Source organism: Paramisgurnus dabryanus, chromosome 9 (assembly GCF_030506205.2).
Source record: "Paramisgurnus dabryanus chromosome 9, PD_genome_1.1, whole genome shotgun sequence".
NCBI classification, from domain to species: domain Eukaryota; kingdom Metazoa; phylum Chordata; class Actinopteri; order Cypriniformes; family Cobitidae; genus Paramisgurnus; species Paramisgurnus dabryanus.
Window position 1 is genome coordinate 10,781,542 of NC_133345.1, and position 17,895 is coordinate 10,799,436.

Genomic DNA, 17,895 nt, shown 5'->3' on the forward strand with positions numbered 1-17,895 from the left:
TGCACAGGCCACACCTCACAGGAAAAGGTGTGGCAGGTATGAAATCCAGGGAAATGTTCAGAGTTACATATTTGTGAAAGCTCTGGCTGCAGTCCATGTAAACAATCAAATTGCTGTGATTTCTGATTCACACAGCAAGTTATGTAAATCAAAGCTAGCACAAAGTGTGCCGCCCAAGCATGTTTGCATGAATCTGTCCGTTTCTGGTTCATAGTTTGATTTTGCACTTGTCTGTCCACTGTTGAGTATTGAAGTTGGACAGTAAAGACAGAGAGAGCGCTTAAAGTCACAGATACTGTTTAAGTCTTTTGAATCCAGATCATTAATGTTCATGTTTTCCTTACCCCCACAAAAAAAAATTATATATGGACTGGAGCACATCTAATATCACTAACTGTGCAATTTATGGGATAAAATGGACTTTGGCATGCCTCTTACAACTAAACAACTTAAAACACTGAGATCCACATCACAAGGTATATGATGCTTAGGGCAGATGTGGACAGTCAAACAGCTCTCAGATGTTTATGGATGATTCTCAAACTTTTGGCTATTGACTACAAATATTTGAAAGATGTATATTTGTTATAAAGGTCATTGATATCGTTTGAACATTAGGAAGGCTGAAGTGTCAACGGTATATGTTTTAAGCGTAGTATAGTAGTTTTCCCCCTGAAAACTATGCCCCGGTTTACTATAAAAAGAACACTAAGAAATACATTGATATTTAGTTGTTTTATATTATCACAACTTGAGGCCCCTTGTGGGCCCCAGACCCATTGTTTGCTAATACAGGTCTAACAAACCTACATCTCTAGACATGTCATGTAAAAGCTTTCTGTGGTCCCAACCGTTGTGTCACCCATAAAATAACCAGTTTTGCCGGTTTTGAGGCAGACCTTCACCTATTAAAGTGCACCTTTATCATCACAAAATATTCAAGCCTTTGTAAACCCTATTATTTTCAAATACTTTCATAAGTACATACAAAAAGAAAAAAATACAAATAAATAAAAAAAACATACATACAATTGTATTATTTATAATAAATGCAATAAATAATAATACTCATTTATATATAAATGAATATCTAAAAAAATCAATTAACAAATGAAAAGTAATTAATAATTTAATAAGGCACAGCTAAGTTTATTAAGTAAGTACTTATTGTATGATTTATCCATCATTTGTATAAGTTATATAGGCTACCTGTGCATCATCAGTCTTACCTTCTCCTGTTTGCCTCCGCCGCTGCTCTCGGGTTCGGCAGGTGGAGAGCTGGGGGATTTCACCGCTGTAACCCCGCTACTGCTGCCCGAGCTCGACCCGCTTCTCTCGACTGTCTCCACCTTTATAAGCCGGTGTTTCGGAGACACGTACTTGACGTCCGGCGAACCCACTGAACCAAGTCCAGTAGAGAAGGGAATATTTCCGCCTCCCGTGTACGGATCCTCGAAGTCGAGCTCCTTCTGGAGTTTGTACGCGGTGATAATATCGGGCTGAGCGGACATGAACCCGGAGCCCGACTGCTGCTGTTGCTGCTGCTGCTGGAGGAGATATCCGGGCGAACTGGATACAGTGGTGTGGAAGTGTCGGTAGTCCGGTTTCGGGGGCGCCGGTGGTGGGGCTTTGGTGGTTTTGAAACCCAGGTGCTCCTTGAACCATTTGGCCATGCTGCCAACGCATTGCTCAAAACTCTGATTTAATATAAATATATCCGTACCAGTTTCCCGTCCCAGAGTCTCTTTAACGCTCGAGAAACGCGTCCGTGTGCTGTTTCGGCGCGATAAGTGTCTGTTTCCCGACCTCTATCACTTTCTGTTTGTTAAACTCTGCGCTCGACTCGTGCTCGCGTGTGTAAAGACTGAGAGACAGCTGATCTATATTACACCTGAGAATACTGCCACCTATCGGATTACTGTGCCATCTGAACTTCACATATAGAGCAGTGGATCTCAACCCGTTTTATTTCAATTCCCCCATTATCCACATAGATATGTGAATCCCTCCACTTATTTCTACTAGCTAATAAAATATTTGAGAGCGTGGCATAACTAAAAAGATGAAAATTTCAGAAAGAAATATGGCTTGTTTCATCATATTATACATATCATCTTGACTTAACATCTTGTACTTTTATTAAATTATTTTGTTAAAGTACACTGTATCACAAATACACTATATACTGTAGGGTTGGTTGAACAGACAGGATTAAAAAATAAGACGGGACAAGTTTTTACAAACATACCTTACAATAAACATTACTGTAATACATCTTGACACAAAAGTATCTATGCCATTGTTGTCAGGACAAGATGTTTACAATTAAGACAGCTCAAGCATGCTTTTAATTCTGAGATTAAACTTAAGCCCGGTCCAGGAAACCACAACATGGCGATTCTGGGTTGGCTTTATGGCATTATATGACGACATATGATTGCCATAATTTCTTAAAGGTGGGGTGCATGATCTCTGAAAGCCAATTTTGACATTTTAAATCACCTAAACAAACACGCCCCTACCCCAGTAGAATCTGGACCTTCTTTTGATAGACCCATACACATACGCAACCCAGGCAAAGACGTTGGTTAGTAGACACGCCCCTTACTGCTGATTGGCTACAAGTGTGTTTTGGTACTCGGTCCGACTCCCTTTTCCAACTTGTTTTTCAGAAATTGTGCACCCCGCCTTTAATGCTTAATAAATGTTGAAACCAGCATGTTGGTTCCAGTTCTGTTAATAAAATAACTATAGCCTTCTAGGATTCAGGCCATACAGCTGTATATATAAAGGAGCCATTAGCTTTTGAAAGGTTCTGCAGTTTTACCACACTACAAAAAAACACTTCACAGTTTTATAATTTTTAAGTGTGTTGTGATTAAAACATTGCATGACTCTTACACACCTGTAAATTCAAAGACAGTGAACACTGTCCTGAAGTGTTCCTGTAATTCAATTGGTGGCTTGGGGACATCCCAGAGACACACATACTGACTTTGGATCAAACCATCTATCAAATGCTAAAAAAGTCCCTATAAGAAAATTCCTAAAACCCTTTAACTTGTGTGCATCAGTTTATTACAAAGACCATTTAAGGGGATAACCAAACCGTTCGTGGACCCCTTATTCTTTTTCCTCCCAGGAAGTAAATGGGTTTTACAAATAGTTTGGTTACAACAGTTTCTTAAAATATCCTCCTTTGTGTTCATAAAAAAATAAATTTATACAGGTTTGTAATAACATTAGAGTGAGTAAATGGAGAATTTTTATTTTTAGGTGAGCTATCCCTATAAACCACATTTCTTAACTTCAACAAAGCAATGAAAAATCGAGTCCATTCTCATGAAATGCATATAAATAACACGCAGCTGAAAAGTTGTGAAATACATAAACCAAATTCCAATTTTGCATGCATATATGCCATGCCAGTCCTTCCCCTTCACTTACACGGCACATCTTTTCGTTGAATCTATTGGCATCTCATATTTTCCTGTGGTTTCTCATTTTCCCTTGGGTTTGGGGTTAGAGCAAGTTTTAGTTGCATTAAATGACATCCTAACCCAGACCCCGATTTTAACCCCAACTCCAAGCAACCACTGTTAAATAAAAAAACATGACAAAACATGAAGAAACCTATATTAAAGGACATCCTAAAACAAATCCACAATCTAACCCCAAACCCAAGCGACTGGTTTAAAAAAATATAAATAAATGGACACGAAAAGATAAGCTGTATAAGTGAAAAGGAAAGACGGGCGTATTATCCACGCAATTTTTAATTGGAATTTGGTGTATGTATTGACTTTTCAAATCCAGTTTTTTAGTCCTTAGTTTTCTGTAAACGCACTTTGCATTGGTCCAGAGATGTTTCTTTTCAATGAAACACACAAAGCTTCTTACATTAGTTACAGCAGTCAGGGACACGTTGCTGTGGCTTTTTATGAAGCAATGTGTCTTTTTAACAGCAGTGTCCTTCAGGATAAAAGCATGGCGTGAAACATGCAGTTTAACCCTCTATGGCTCCTGAGAGGGCTTCACATTTCCTCAATTTGTTAGGACTGCTTCATTTGATTTCCTGTCACAGTAAATTGTCTAGGAACAAAAGCCAGTGGACCCAAATTCAGTCTTTTAATCCTAAACACTTTTAGGAGAAAACAAAAGCAACCAGCACTTGTAATGTTGGTTGAGTAAGATTCCAATAAAAAAACATTTATTGACATTTTCCCAATGGAATTTCAAATGGAGACAAACACACAAATTCACAGAATTGCACATTTAGCTTGAAAAAATAAAAATCTTTCATAAAATACAATGGATTAAAAGCAATTTAATAAAGATACTGATTTTTAGCAATATCCGTCAGTATAAAGTGCTAAACTTGTATGCAAGTGTCCTCAATCAGATCTTATTGGAGAAGTTTTGCCATATTCTCACAGGACACGCCCTTGGCACCAGCTCCACAGACACTTGTAGACACTTTTGCATACCTGATTTTCATTTCCTGTAACTGAGAAATAGTAAAAAGATGCTTCAGGTAGAGAAATTAATAGAACACACTAAATTATCAGCCCAAGAAGAGTTTATAAGTAGCAAGCAAATTCCTCTTACCTTGCATTCCTCTGTAACTTTTTCCAGCATGCGTACAATACCCTGCATCACGGGAGCTAAAGTTTCCTCCTTGTACCCAGTGTAATGCTGCAGGATGGAGCTCTGCCAAACAGTAATTATCGAGATTAAAATGTTCATATGTTGGTGCCAGTGGATTACGTCAATACTACACTTCTCCATGCTGCATTTGAATACTCAGGCATATGCTTTGTACAGCATTTACATCCAAGCAAACTAATAACTGATTAATATCCACACAGTAAGAGCTACGATAAGAATACCAGTTCACAAACAAATATGAAATAAAAAGCCTCACCCACTCTCCGGAGCCAAGGATTCTCAGAGAAGATGCAAATGCAGCGGCCGCGATGAGAGATGGAGCTACGTGAACCAGGTCATAATCTAGCACAGCAAGCTCCATAAGGAATGTTGCCAATTCCTGCTCTCTTGGACTAGCCTGGCATCAAGTGGGAATGAATGAAAAAATTTAATGTGTGATTTGAAAAAAGCACAGTAGTTAAACAACTAGAGGAAAACAAGTTTAGGTCTATTCTAAAAGCAAACATACCTGGCCAACTTTGCAGGCCCGGTGTAGAAAGTGAGATGCCACTGGCTTCCCGAGGTTGTAATCTAACTTCTTTAAAATTATTTTCTCCATTTTGCGGATGTCTGCACAGGTGTAGGTACCATCTGTCACGAATGCAAAGTCTCCCACTGTGGGCGAGTATATCTCTTCATACTTTGAAGCAATCAGCATTGCAGTCACACAGAGCAACTGAAAGTATTTCTTGGGAACAGGGTTGTTCTTAAAAAGAGATTTGGACAAAGTCAACACTCAATGAATCTACAATAAAGCACGCATTAGTGGGCTAACAGTTTCTACCAAAAAGAATCCAGATCATTTTGCATCACAGATGTGCAATGTTGCAGTGCAAGTTTTACAATCAAAACTCATTATGGACACATTAAAAGGTGCAAATTTTGAAAACTACTGACCTGAAGGAAACCATCAACAATGTTGACAGTCATAAAAAAGGTCTCTTCCCGCAGCTTAAATTCTCTCTGCACCCGCATGAGCCAGTCAAGAGCGACAGCACGCATTGAACCGGTAATCTCTTGGCCTTCTAGGTAACGCCGTCTAATGGCCATAGCAACCTAAAACAAATGCATTATATAATGACTGTTTATAACTGTATAAATATCCTAAAAATAATTGCTTAAAGATAACTGTCATTATCTATAGGCGTAAACCTTCTAGGTAGACAAATTAAGACATTGATCGTAATATACAAAAGGTTGTAATCATCATTACACATCCCAACTCCTTACCTCAAGCTGTTGTAAATAGTTGTAGATATCCCGCACATATTCACTGCACATCTGAGCATCGCCAGCATCACCAGAGTCCACATCCTGGATGTCAAGCAACAAACTGGAGAAAGCTTGAGGTGCGGCACCTTGTCGCTCTATACCCAGAGTAACGTCACACTTTTCAGTCGTGCATGCAACTGGCTGCTGGGAAATTGTTTTTTTTTATTAATGATAAAAAAATGATTAAATAACATCTGGGTCTAGTGTTGGAATTTGATGCTCTACTACTGAGCTACATTATACAGAAGCAAAATTGCTTTGTATAAATTATTGCATTGCATTCCCAGAGCAAAAGGTCATGTGTTCGAAACCAGGGAACACATGCGGATAAAAAAAAAAAGTACCTTGTAATACATTGTCAAACTTCTGGCAAATGCAAACCCAAAAACATTTTTTTGATCTCTTAACCCCGGGCAAATGTTCATAAACAGACCAGTTAGTCATACCTTGACTGTTTCACACACCACAGGGACGTTCTCATTTTTGGTTGAAGGAGCTTTGAGTCCTGCATCCTTGGCTTTTGTGCGCTCTTTCTTTAACCGTACAGTCTTCTCTTTCTGTCGAAGAGTCACAAACACTCAGTTAATCTTTTATCACTAGATCAGAAATGAGCCCTTACGCAATCCACAGGAAAACACATTATTACCTTTGGTAATATATCAACAGCTTTATTGAGGCCGATCAGATTAGATGCATTTCCCAAGGGTACCCTGGATCTGAGGAAATAAGGCACTGCAGAGGCTTTCTCGTTTAGCCGCACATATCTTGAGTTTGCCTTAGCGTGAAAAGACCAGTAGGCTTTTATTACATTGACAATTGTTATCTGATACTTAGACAAAGTGTCATCAAGAAAGAATACTTACTCTTGTAACACGGGGTGACATGATTTTTTTCAAGGAACAAAATAACAACAAAACAAACAAAAATGTATGGTGAACCAGTAGCGGTTGACTTTACATGATGTTGAGCTGCTGAGAATGGAAGAAGAATTTGGCTCTTTTTCAGGAATTTTGGGAAAGCTGCACATCCAGCTCAATTCAGCAGAGGTGGATGCAGAGAGAGAGTAGACAGAGCCAAAGTGCAGAAACTACTTCCAAGACTGGGGGCAGAATTGAAAGGTTGTGTGGAAGACTGGGAAAAATGAGTGCTCAATCTTCCTAGTTCATGGGCACAGAATGGTGGATTATATGAGAGTCGCCGTGGTTAATTAATATTATTGACCGCAGCTGTGCTCGATTGCGTGTGTTTGACGCTGCGTAGATCGGTCGACGTATGACATCACAGGAACGCGAGAGTTAATAGAGCTGTGTTCGAAACCGCTCCCTCGTTCCCAATTGAGTCCACTATACGGGGAAGAAGTGAACGAAAATGAATGAGCGTCAGAGAGCTGCCGCAGATATTCGTCATAATCCCTTACACCTGTGTTGCTTTATTGATTGTGCTGTGATACGGTGAAGTCTATAGCTGTGTCCCAATTCAATGGCTGCAACCTTATGAGCATTCGACCTTAAAAGGTGAGCACTCGGTCTTTCAAGGTGGAAGCCTCAGAAGTTCGCGAAGATAACTGAAATGAGACGGTCTAACCTTCGGAGGACCCATAATTAGCGTCACCTGCTGCACGCGCCTGCCTGCACGTTTCTGACATATTAAAATAAATGTGACATCAGAAAAATTATTAATTTATTTTAGAAATATGGCACGTTGATGTATATTAAACTATTCAACAGTTTACCAAATTAATCAACCTTATAAATATACGCAAAATATACACAAAACATAACTTATAATACTAAAACAGCGACAAGAAAAAAGTTTTCTGATAAATACACTTTTATTTAATAAAGGTTTTAATTGTTTATTTTAGAATATCCACCCATTATATGCAGCCGTTGCAGACGCGCAATGACTCTTGGGATATCCTCGGCTGTTAAGGATCCATTCGTTCTATCCTTAAAGGGACACTTCACCCATTTGCATAAAGCTTTGTATAGTTAGAACCCCAGTCATGTTTTTGAATGGTCAATCATTTCCTCAGTTGCTGCTGAGACAGGAGAAATACAGATTTCAGTGTTGCACTTCCTTCTTTCAATGATGTAAAAATCATCATTTTGCATCATTGAAAGAAGGAAGTGCAATATCTTTGTTGAGGGAGTGAGACTACAAACACCCCTTTTCTCAGTCAAATAGGCACCAAATTCAAAATGTATGTTACATTTCGACTACAAATATGACACACTTTCAATAAAGATTAATGTTTCTACCGTTGAAATGCTCCTTTAACAGCGCGGAGAAATGAGGACGCATTTTGAGGCTTCATTCTAAGCATCCTTTGAAATGGGACGGCCTTACTGGCCTTAAGTCGCGCTCCTGTGACGCAATCAGTCTTAAAATACGTCCTTAGAAGGTCGCAGCCTTTGAATTGGGACACAGCTCGTACTTTCTTACTGTTTATCTGTCATTTGTATTGTATTAGTTGATAATAAAGAGAACAAAACACATGCTTGTTACATTTACTGTTGTTTATTTATTGTTTAATAAAAATGTGTATTATATTTTTAATAAAAGATATCGCAATTATTTCTAATTATCCTATACAACCACAGTTAAGCTGATTAATCATATATTATAAATTAAAAGTCCTGAGCTGAGTTTTAGCATTGCATAATAGCAAATATAGATTAATCCTTATCCTTAAGACCCGAGCTGTTTTGTTTGTCTTTTTTTTTTCAAATTTCTTCCAGCTATTTTGGGGTTAAGAAGAACCAATAAATATAATAACCAAATATTTTTATTTGAACATAGCAGTAATTGTCCATGATTGTGTACAACAGGTTGTTACACAGAATTAAGTAGGCTATTATGGTGCAAACAACAACAAAATGTGAACATACAGTATTAGGTTAATGCATTAAATGGTACGTTGCTTGACAACTACAAATGAAATAATAAAATAATTGTATTATTTTTATAAAAAACATTTTATAAACCAAAAACTGATCCCTACCCAAACTATCACATAGAACTATGAACACAAAAGCCCCTCAAGGGGTTTTCAGAACATCCTATGCCGCTTGTAAAATCACTGTAACACATGGGCTGCGTCCAAAAACTCTAATTGCTGCCGCCAAGGCAGGAAGGCATTTAGGGGCTGGACACACCAAAACTTTTAAACGCGGCTGAAAACGCCTGGACAAGGCCGAATGCCAGCTGTTTTTCAGCTGAGTGCCAGCTTTCTTCAGATAAGCGCTTTGGTAGCTCTGATACGTCAGCTGTGAGACGGTTGGTTGCTGTGGTAATGTCCCGCCCCTCCTCCACTGTGATTGGACGGCCTCATGAGAACTGACATTGACGAGCGGAGCTTTTCATTCAAAGTTGAAAATTTTTTAACTCTTGGTGCTCATCGCTGAGCGCGGAAAAACCGCCGTGCGCCGGTTTTCAGTGCAGAAGAAAACCGCTAGCTGCTGGCTTATTTGAAAAATGCCGAGCTTCCAATGGAAACAATTGAAAACATGCGCGGCTGCCGGCGTAAGAGCTTTGGTGTCTCCAGCCCCTAAGGGGCTGGACACACCAAAACTTTTAAACGTGGCTGAAAACGCCTTGAGGACGCCGAATGCCAGCTGTTTTTCAGCTGAGTGCCAGCTTTCTTCAGCTGAGCGCTTTGGTAGCTGTGATACTTCAGCTGCGAGCCGGTTGGTTGCTGTGGTAATGTCCCGCCCCTCCTCCACTGTGATTGGGTGGCCGTGTGAGAACTGACATTGATGAGCGGAGCTTTTCTCCCAAAGTTGAATCTCTTTCAACTCTCGACGCTCAGTGCCGAGCACGGAAAAACCGCAGAGCGCCGGTTTTCAGCGCGGAAAAAAACGCTAGCTGCTGGCTTATTTGAAAAACGCAGAGCTTCCATTGGAAACAATTGAAAACATGCGCCGGCCGCGGGCGTAAAAGTTTTGGTGTACACAACCCCTAAGGCATGTCCGAATCCAATGTTAGGTTTAAGATCTTGTCCCACAATTCTATGTGTGTGCGCATGGGGAATGTGTTTGGTCGAGCCTGGTCGAGTTCGAAAAAATAAAATGGCATTCAAGAAAGCGCCTGGTGCACAAATTTTGTGTAAATAAATGTATATTTTCACTTTTTACACCTTTTGATTGAATTTCTAGCGAGAAATTAGTCTTGAAGTTTCTCAATTATTATCTCTCTGTTTATATTTCAAACAAGTCAGCTGCCTAAGTTTTCGGACGCAGCCATGTTCTCACCATCTCCTGTCCATCAACAGATGAATTACTAAGAATGTTGGCAACTCTGCACCACTGGAGAAATGACAACAGAAGGTCATAGATAACCTTTATATAAGCGTGCAAAAGGGATGTAGATTCATACCTTCTGTTTCATATGGTAAAATGAGTTGCTGCAAATACAATATTATGCCTTTTCTAGAGGTAAAGGCACACCTGTGACTTTAAATGAGATAACAAATTTTAATATACCTATTCACACACATGTGACATGCATGCACACACACACACGCACGCACGCACACACACACAGTACGCACACACATTTTTGGGTTGGGTTTCCATGTTTTATTGGGACTTTACATAGACGTAATGACTTTTATACTGTACAAACATTTACAACATACTGTACTGTATATTCCAGCCCATTCCCCGACACCTAAACCTAACCCAAACAAGGTAAAAAAAATACTGGGATTATAATCTTTGTGTCCTTGTGTGCTTTCTCAAATGTCAAAATATACTTGCTTACTGCACATTATAGTTACAGTAGCATCGGTACCTTACATTCATTGCAAGATAATACAGAACCATTGCAATAAATTTTGACTGAACTGCCTGTTCCAATAAATGCAATAAATACAACAAATGTACTTACAGTGATATTTAAAAGTCCATTTGAATGTTTCAATAAACAGCTTCTTCTGCTGTTAGACTTCTGTTAAACCTCACAAGAAATATTATTTATAAAATATTTCAGATTTTACTATTTGAAGTGATGTTCCCAAATGTCAGTCCAAACATAAATAACAAACTCGGACTACCTGCCGAGCTGGATCAGTTTTCCAAAAGGGTATTATAGGGGATTTCAATATCTATAACACACCAGACAATCTCAGTGCTCTTTCTACCTCCATATCTTTTCATATTATTTTGTGGCCTCGACAGTCACCTTTTCACCTTTGCCTCACCCTTTTTGTAAAAAAAAAATGCCAGCCCACTCGCTGACATTTCTGTGATGCGTCTTCCTGAAATTGCCTCTGCTCCCATTCCATCTCGCTAGATTTTCTCTCGAGCCATTTTAAACATCTTGTGCATGTCATCAGTCAACTTGGCCTATTATTCATGTGCTGTACAGTGACATCCTCCTCTCTAAACACCTCCTCACGGCACTCGCCTGCTTGTGTCTGCTTCACACAGCCAGAAGAATGAGCCACAGCTGTCTAATGAAGGAGGCTCTTGATCTGACGTGTTACCTATTGAACTCGGCTCTTGTAAGTGTGTCATCTAGATCTGTGTTGGGGTGAGAGAGGCAGATCTCAGTTGGGATGGCTGGGTTTGTTATGGATTGTATGAGGTAATAAAGAACAAGTGTCAGTGGCGGTTGTTGTCAGTTTGATGTACTGGTGCAACAGGGACATATTTAATAATCAATAGTCCTTTATCCACTCTTGAAAAGTTTTACGCCTAAAATGAGCAGTACTTGTGTTTAAATGTATACTTACCTGAAATAAAGAATTAAAGGTGCCAAAGAATGCATTGATACAGAGGGCCCTATATTGCACCCAGTGCAATTGACTTTGTCAGTGACGCATGTATCATTCGTATTTTGCTCCGGCGCACAGCGGGTTTTTCCCTCCACAGACGCACGTCGGCAAACTAGGGAATGAACTTGCGCTTCCTGGGCAGTTCAGCGCAAAAAAGGAGGCGTGTTGCGGCGCAAACCATCCCTGATGCTATTTTGCAGTTTCACAAAACAAATTGCGCCACTGATAAAAAAAAAACTAGTCTAAAGTCAGTGGCGCGTTGCGCGTGGTTCATTATGCTATTTTAAGGGCGCATGCTTGACCATAATGTATAGCGTGCAGAACGTGCACACACTTTGCATCTAATCTACACAGATGCAACAGTTATTTTTGCAAATCATAAATTGTTACAATAAAAAAAAATATAAACACATGAGATAAGGGGAATCATAGTGGTGAGCATTGTGGTGATAGTTTTTATTTATTGTGTGGCTGCGTTAAAAAATTCTCATGCAAATAACGATTAAAATATTTTCATAAGAAACCTTAATGTATATGAACTTGATATTTGTAAGTGTACTTTGGGGTTGGACCTTGCTTGCATTTCTTGGGTTCGATTTCAAAGCCCCCAAACCCTTTCAGCGGTGAAGGTGGACGCAGCGATGTCCTCTGCTGGCGTCAGGTTTTGAGGCAGATCCACCTCCCGTTACACGGCGTGCCCGATTTCTGCTGGCAAGCTTGGGATTCCCTCGTCTCCTGACATCATTGTAGCGCTTGGCGCAACGATGGGGATGCCAGCTGATGAGACAATTGTGGCTATTTCCTCTCACGCCTGTTTAACCTACGCTGATTTGGGCGGGTTTCTCCTATCCCCATACAAAACAACTTCTCTGTCTTTGACTGCTCTTACAAGAACGTCGGTCTCCTCAGCTGTGAACCGCTCCTGGCGTGTGCCTGGTAAATCCGTCATAATAATAGCAACCCACCATGGAACTTGCGCCTTGCATTTAAAGGGAATGTTGTATAGCGTTCTGATTGGTTTATTTGATGTTACACCCAAACCACACCTATGAATAATGAACCTGCTTCAGACCAACCCCTTATTGATTTGCGCCTGGCGCAAGAGTTATTTCTCCCGCCGGGAAAATAGCAACAACGCCCAAGATCCGCCCACAAAGTCACTTGCGCATTGCGCTTCGCACTTGCGTTTCAGATCGTTAAAATAGGGCCCAATATGTTAAATATAGAAGGTATGTGACTTTTTTAAGTGCTAAAATTATTCAGAGATGGTTTTACATGTAAGGAATAGTTGATGACGGGCCGTTGAATTATTCCAAAATAATGGACACCCAAGGTGGTACTGCGGCACGACGCATAGCGGTTTTATATTCTACGGCAATCTTAAGGTTTCTGTAGCTCAATTGGTAGAGCGTTTTATGTTGACATGAAAGGTCATGGATTCAATCCCAAAAAATTTATCTGGCAAATGCAAAAATGTAAATCATATATTAGTTTTAGTCATTTGTGGCCATCCCCCTCATGATGGCCGACACCTTGAGATCATAGATTTATATAAAATTATTTTTAACAAAATAAATGTAACATTTTAATCACTTATGTACACTAGCTTTGTAGCTTTGCGTACTATGCTTTAGGTTGGCTCATCTTTTGTTTAGTTGTTTGGATAAAAACATTTGTATAATGACTGTAAAATGCTACAATGTCATAACTAACAGCAAACTTATGCTTTACCTTATGTTGTATTTATTTTAATAAACCTCATTGTCTGTTATTATAGTTGGTTAATTTATTATTGGAAAATGTTTGGCATTGGGGTATCCTGTAGGTTGAAAGCTCCTCCAGCTTTGTAACACTTAAATGTGTTGTGTGTGTGTGTGTGTGTGTGTGTGTGTGTGTGTGTTTGTGTGTATTCATGCTTTGACGGAGATGGATCACTGCTGCATGGTTCAAGGTTTAGCCTCTGTACACAAGCTGACGGTCTCAACAGCCTCTGACAAATGAAAGCCCACAATCTCTCTCTCTCTCTCTCTCTCTCTCTCTCTCTCTCTCTCTCTCTCTCTCTCTCTCTCTCTCTCTCTCTCTCTCTCTCTCTCTCTCTCTCTCTCTCTCTCTCTCTCTCTCTCTCTCTCTCTCTCTCACCTTGTTCTCTACATGTCAACACAATCATTATTGCACAGGCACCAGTTTTTGACATCACTCCATCGGCTACATTGTGATGGACAGCCTATATATCCATCTTGTGCCTGTTGCCTAAATCGAACATCACATGAAATATTTTCACAAGAAAATATAGAATTTTCAGGGAGAGTTGAGGTCTGCTGCTCACTATAAAAAGCATTTTTTTTTTTAATATAGCTGGAATGAAATAAATACAAAAATGCCTTTCTGTAACATAATCCACTGAGAGGCGAGCGAGTTGAGAACCTAAGTGCAGTTTATTAAAGGGGACATTTCACGAGACCTTTTTAAGATGTCAAATAAATCTTTGGTATCCCCAGAGTACGTATGAGAAGTTATTGCTCAAAATACCCCGTAGATAATTTATTATTCCATGTTAAAATTGCCACTTTATAGGTGTGCTGTTTTGGCTATTTCCTTTTAAATGCAAATGAGCTGATCGCTGCACTAAATGGCAGTGTTGTGGTTGGATAGTGCAGATTAAGGGGCGGTATTATCCCCTTCTGACATCATAGGGGATCAGTATGGGGTAATTTGTAGCCCAGTATTTGTTCTGTCCAATATTTACCCATTATGGCTTAAAATAAACTATTTCTAGAGTCAATGGATATAGTTTGTTTATCTGGGTTAGCAGCGGAGTTGTGCATTTGTGTTTGTTTAAGACTGGATTTTGTTGAAATGCGGTCCCAACCAATTGCAAGTGCATATAATGTAAACGACACGAACATGTAGTGAATCATAATTTATCTAGAGATAGTGGGATGATGTTTTGTGTGTGTTGCTTGTTTGTGACTCACTCTGCATGTGGTACACCTCGAGGGGGTCAGTTTTTTTAGAAACAATCGATAAAGATGATCTGTCTTTTATAAGTATGATAAAACTAAAGACTCTTTGGAGATATGAGGGATGTTATGCTACTCTATGTAGCCCACTCAATATTAACATGAGATAAGCAGAAACAGCGTGTGTTATATGTGCCCATCTAAAACAATGAGTACAAAAATGTACCCTTTAAAAAGGTCCAAATATGGTACAGATATGTGCACAGCGGATAGGATGTAGGCTACTAATATGCGCTTTTTAGGTACAAAGTTTAATATTTTAAAAGGGAACCACCCCGACAGCATTTGTGCCTAGATTTCTGAGAGTGCACCTTTATGTTTCGTATAAGCAATATGAAATATCACAAACTTATTCTGGTATGTTTCATGCCTATGACATGATATATTTGCTGATCTTGATAGAGAATTTGGCACTTGAAATATACCTTAAAGGTGTAGCAGAGGATTTTCTTGAATTTTAGAAAAGAACCGCCTTCTCCACTTTAAAAAAAAAATGCAATTGTGCAACACTCCTGATTGACAACTAGGAGGACCAATAGTCTTGATGATCCACCCGGAAAAAGAAAATCCTCCGCAATACCATTAAGCAATTTGGCAGCCACATTATACTTATGGTGCATATTTAACAGTTTGTGTGTTCCTTGGGATCAAACCCATGCCTTTTCTGTTGCTAGCATCATGAACTATAGTAACATCAATCTCTTGATCAGATCTGGTTGTTTAAATCATACTAAAATATGACTCTCTTATTCCTCTTTCAAAAGCTCACGGTGTAAACTGTTGATTTCTATCCTTTCAGATACACCATTACATTACACTGAGGAGTGATTACTTCCCTGGGTCGCCCTTGGTTAGATATATATCGATCGAAATGCCAAAGAGACAAGTTGTGCAGTGATGTGTCATGCATACTCACACACACAATATATATTTTCCCATTTGCCTTTTAATTGCAAGTGTTTCATATTTTATGCAGGTAAACATGCATATACGTTTTAATAATGGAAGGGTATAAAAATAAGGATATTGAAAAACCACTTGGCCTTTTCTTGTGTGCATATGTGTGTCTGGGGAGTGTTAACTTGGCAGTATTATACGCTTTAGTGTTGATAAATAACACAGTTACAGCATTAGTTTACAACGTTATAGTAATTATTTTGGCAATAGTCTCGTCTGCACGTTCTGTGGTAGCTGGCATTGAAAGAATGTGCCAGCCATGTGGCAGTGCCAAGAGATGACCATCCTTGCCCTGCTCGTGTAGTTGAGCCAAAAGAAAGCAGAATATATTAATGCTTATGAAATCAATTGCAGTTCATTAAACATTTTGTTTCTGTGAAAGCTTTCTTATGATGTGAAAAGAAACATTGCTGATTCCATTGTTCCTGGGTTTATATTGCAATGGTCATGGGTTCGATCCCAGGGAACACACATAATGATAAAGAATTTATCAGAATTTATAAAAAAAAATCATTTTTAAAAAGTCACTTTGGATAAAGTATCTGCCAAATGCTTAATGGTATGTTAAACTCAAAATCTGTACACACATTCAATATTTTTCAGTGTTTTCTGTGCAAAGTCATGCTTCATTTGAACTATTTTCTCCTTCTGTCTAAATGGGCAGTTCCTGGAATGAGCTGCTATGTGGATCAGACTGTGTAATGGCTTTATCCATCATTTCTTTTGACAGCACTGCATTGGAGCTTGCTGCAGACAAATTATGAAGTTTAAAGTTCCTTCAAAATGTTTAATGTGTGTCATTTATAAAAGCATTTGCTGGGCTATGTACTTGCATCTCATAAGGCAGCATCCATAGATAGATAATCCTTTAAATGTACTCTTTTTTTTAATCACATGCTAATTTCTTATTTTAAATATTTCAGTTTTTGCTCTGTGTGAAACAGCACATGAAATAATCATTGTTAATCACCAATGAGGCGCTAATATATAGGTGCAGAGATTCTGCCGACTTTGTTTTGATCATATTTAATATGAATTGACTTATTGCTCGTGTTTTAATGTCTTGCCTGGGTGACTATCTATAACCTTTGTGATATATCAATACCCCGTTGGTCTTTTAATTAGGTATTGATCCTTATTTATTAGGGTAATTATTTTTGCTTTTTGGTCCATGTGAATGTGAAGTACAAAGAATTGTGTCTGTATTTGCTTTTAATAGGAAATGTTTAAAAAACAACAGTGTATTCTTACAGATACAGCATATAACACATGAAGAGCTCTGATGCAAAAGCTGCTAAATGCCACATACGTCCAAAATGAGATAATGATATGAATCGAATGATGATGGGTCCCTTGTGAGTAGCTACTTGGACCTAAATACAACCAAAATGTGGCAGCCACATACATAACAGCTACCTCTAATATGTGGTTCAGTTTCTTTCTTTAACGTTTAAAATTCTGACTTTATTTATTTACAGTGTTTTTAGTTACATCTTTAGTGATTTTGCAACTGTTTACTATGTCGTGTCCAATGGATTTTTTAAAATGCACTTAGAGGGTTTTGCAGCGAAAAACGTTGTTTATAGAATTTTACATTCATTTGATAAATAGCAATGAAGTGACATTTGTGAAAATGTTACTGACTAATAACCTTTTCATTGCCATTAAAATGAAACTATTGAACCCAAACATAAGAGCCTGATAAAATATGCTGGCCTGATGTTGTCATACCCAATTCTGGTCAGAATTTGAGTCTGAAGCCGCTCCTTTGGGCTGTGATTATGGGGTGTGTTTCATCCGAACCAGGACAAAAATGCCTCTGCACTTAATTGGATAGACCTACAACCAATCAGAGCGATGGAGTGTGCGACGTATGTTGAAATGGTTTCTTTTGCAGCCTGACCGAACTGCTAGTTATTTCGCTACAATGACACTAGCATTATGATTATACTAAGTCTGAGTTAGCGAACGTACATCGACATCTACTATGTTTACAACATTTCATTCATATCACAACATTGTGAGTTATTACTAAGTCATACAGTCAGACTATCTCTTAACATTCGTAAGTTAGATGAACTTCATCCATTCAGGCTTCCGAAAAGGAGCTGGCAATGACCGCTAGTTGTATCCACTTTGTCGTGCACGCCAAGTTGGCCA

At 38.9% G+C, this 17,895-nt stretch overlaps 2 protein-coding genes across 7 annotated transcripts in view; both read right to left on the reverse strand.

Annotated features, from left to right (window-relative positions):
* The window catches only part of LOC135769775 (SH2 domain-containing adapter protein F), a 125,774-nt gene extending 123,899 nt beyond the window's left edge, over positions 1-1,875 (reverse strand). For all 5 annotated transcript variants that reach the window (XM_065279289.2, XM_065279287.2, XM_065279285.2 and 2 more), the window contains exon 1: positions 1,230-1,875. In XM_065279289.2, the coding sequence (XP_065135361.2) occupies positions 1,230-1,673 (444 nt within the window). In that variant the 5' untranslated portion in view covers positions 1,674-1,875. The remainder of the gene's footprint in view (positions 1-1,229) is intronic.
* A 1,980-nt stretch (positions 1,876-3,855) lies between these two features.
* LOC135773131 (G2/mitotic-specific cyclin-B1-like) lies at positions 3,856-7,131 on the reverse strand. 2 transcript variants are annotated; one of them, XM_065282626.1, is made up of 9 exons: positions 6,843-7,131; positions 6,626-6,754; positions 6,426-6,536; positions 5,938-6,120; positions 5,605-5,763; positions 5,177-5,413; positions 4,925-5,065; positions 4,609-4,710; positions 3,856-4,507 (listed from the first exon to the last, which is right to left on the reverse strand). In XM_065282626.1, exons 1-9 carry the CDS (start codon positions 6,861-6,863, stop codon positions 4,406-4,408), a joined length of 1,185 nt encoding a protein of 394 aa, XP_065138698.1. In that variant the 5' UTR covers positions 6,864-7,131; the 3' UTR covers positions 3,856-4,405. The 2 variants fall into 2 exon arrangements, with proteins under 2 accessions (XP_065138698.1, XP_065138697.1); XM_065282625.1 differs by having other exon boundaries at positions 5,938-6,123.
* Positions 7,132-17,895: the final 10,764 nt, after the last annotated feature.

Excerpts from the sequence above, each read along its gene's own strand:
- LOC135773131 (XM_065282625.1), bottom strand. The coding sequence starts at position 6,863 with ATGTCACCCCGTGTTACAAGA. Across the intron at positions 6,755-6,842 it reads TGTCACCCCGTGTTACAAGA|GCAAACTCAAGATATGTGCG; the intron begins GTAAGTATTCTT and ends TTTCACGCTAAG. Across the intron at positions 5,414-5,604 it reads TTGTTGATGGTTTCCTTCAG|AACAACCCTGTTCCCAAGAA; the intron begins GTCAGTAGTTTT and ends TCTCTTTTTAAG.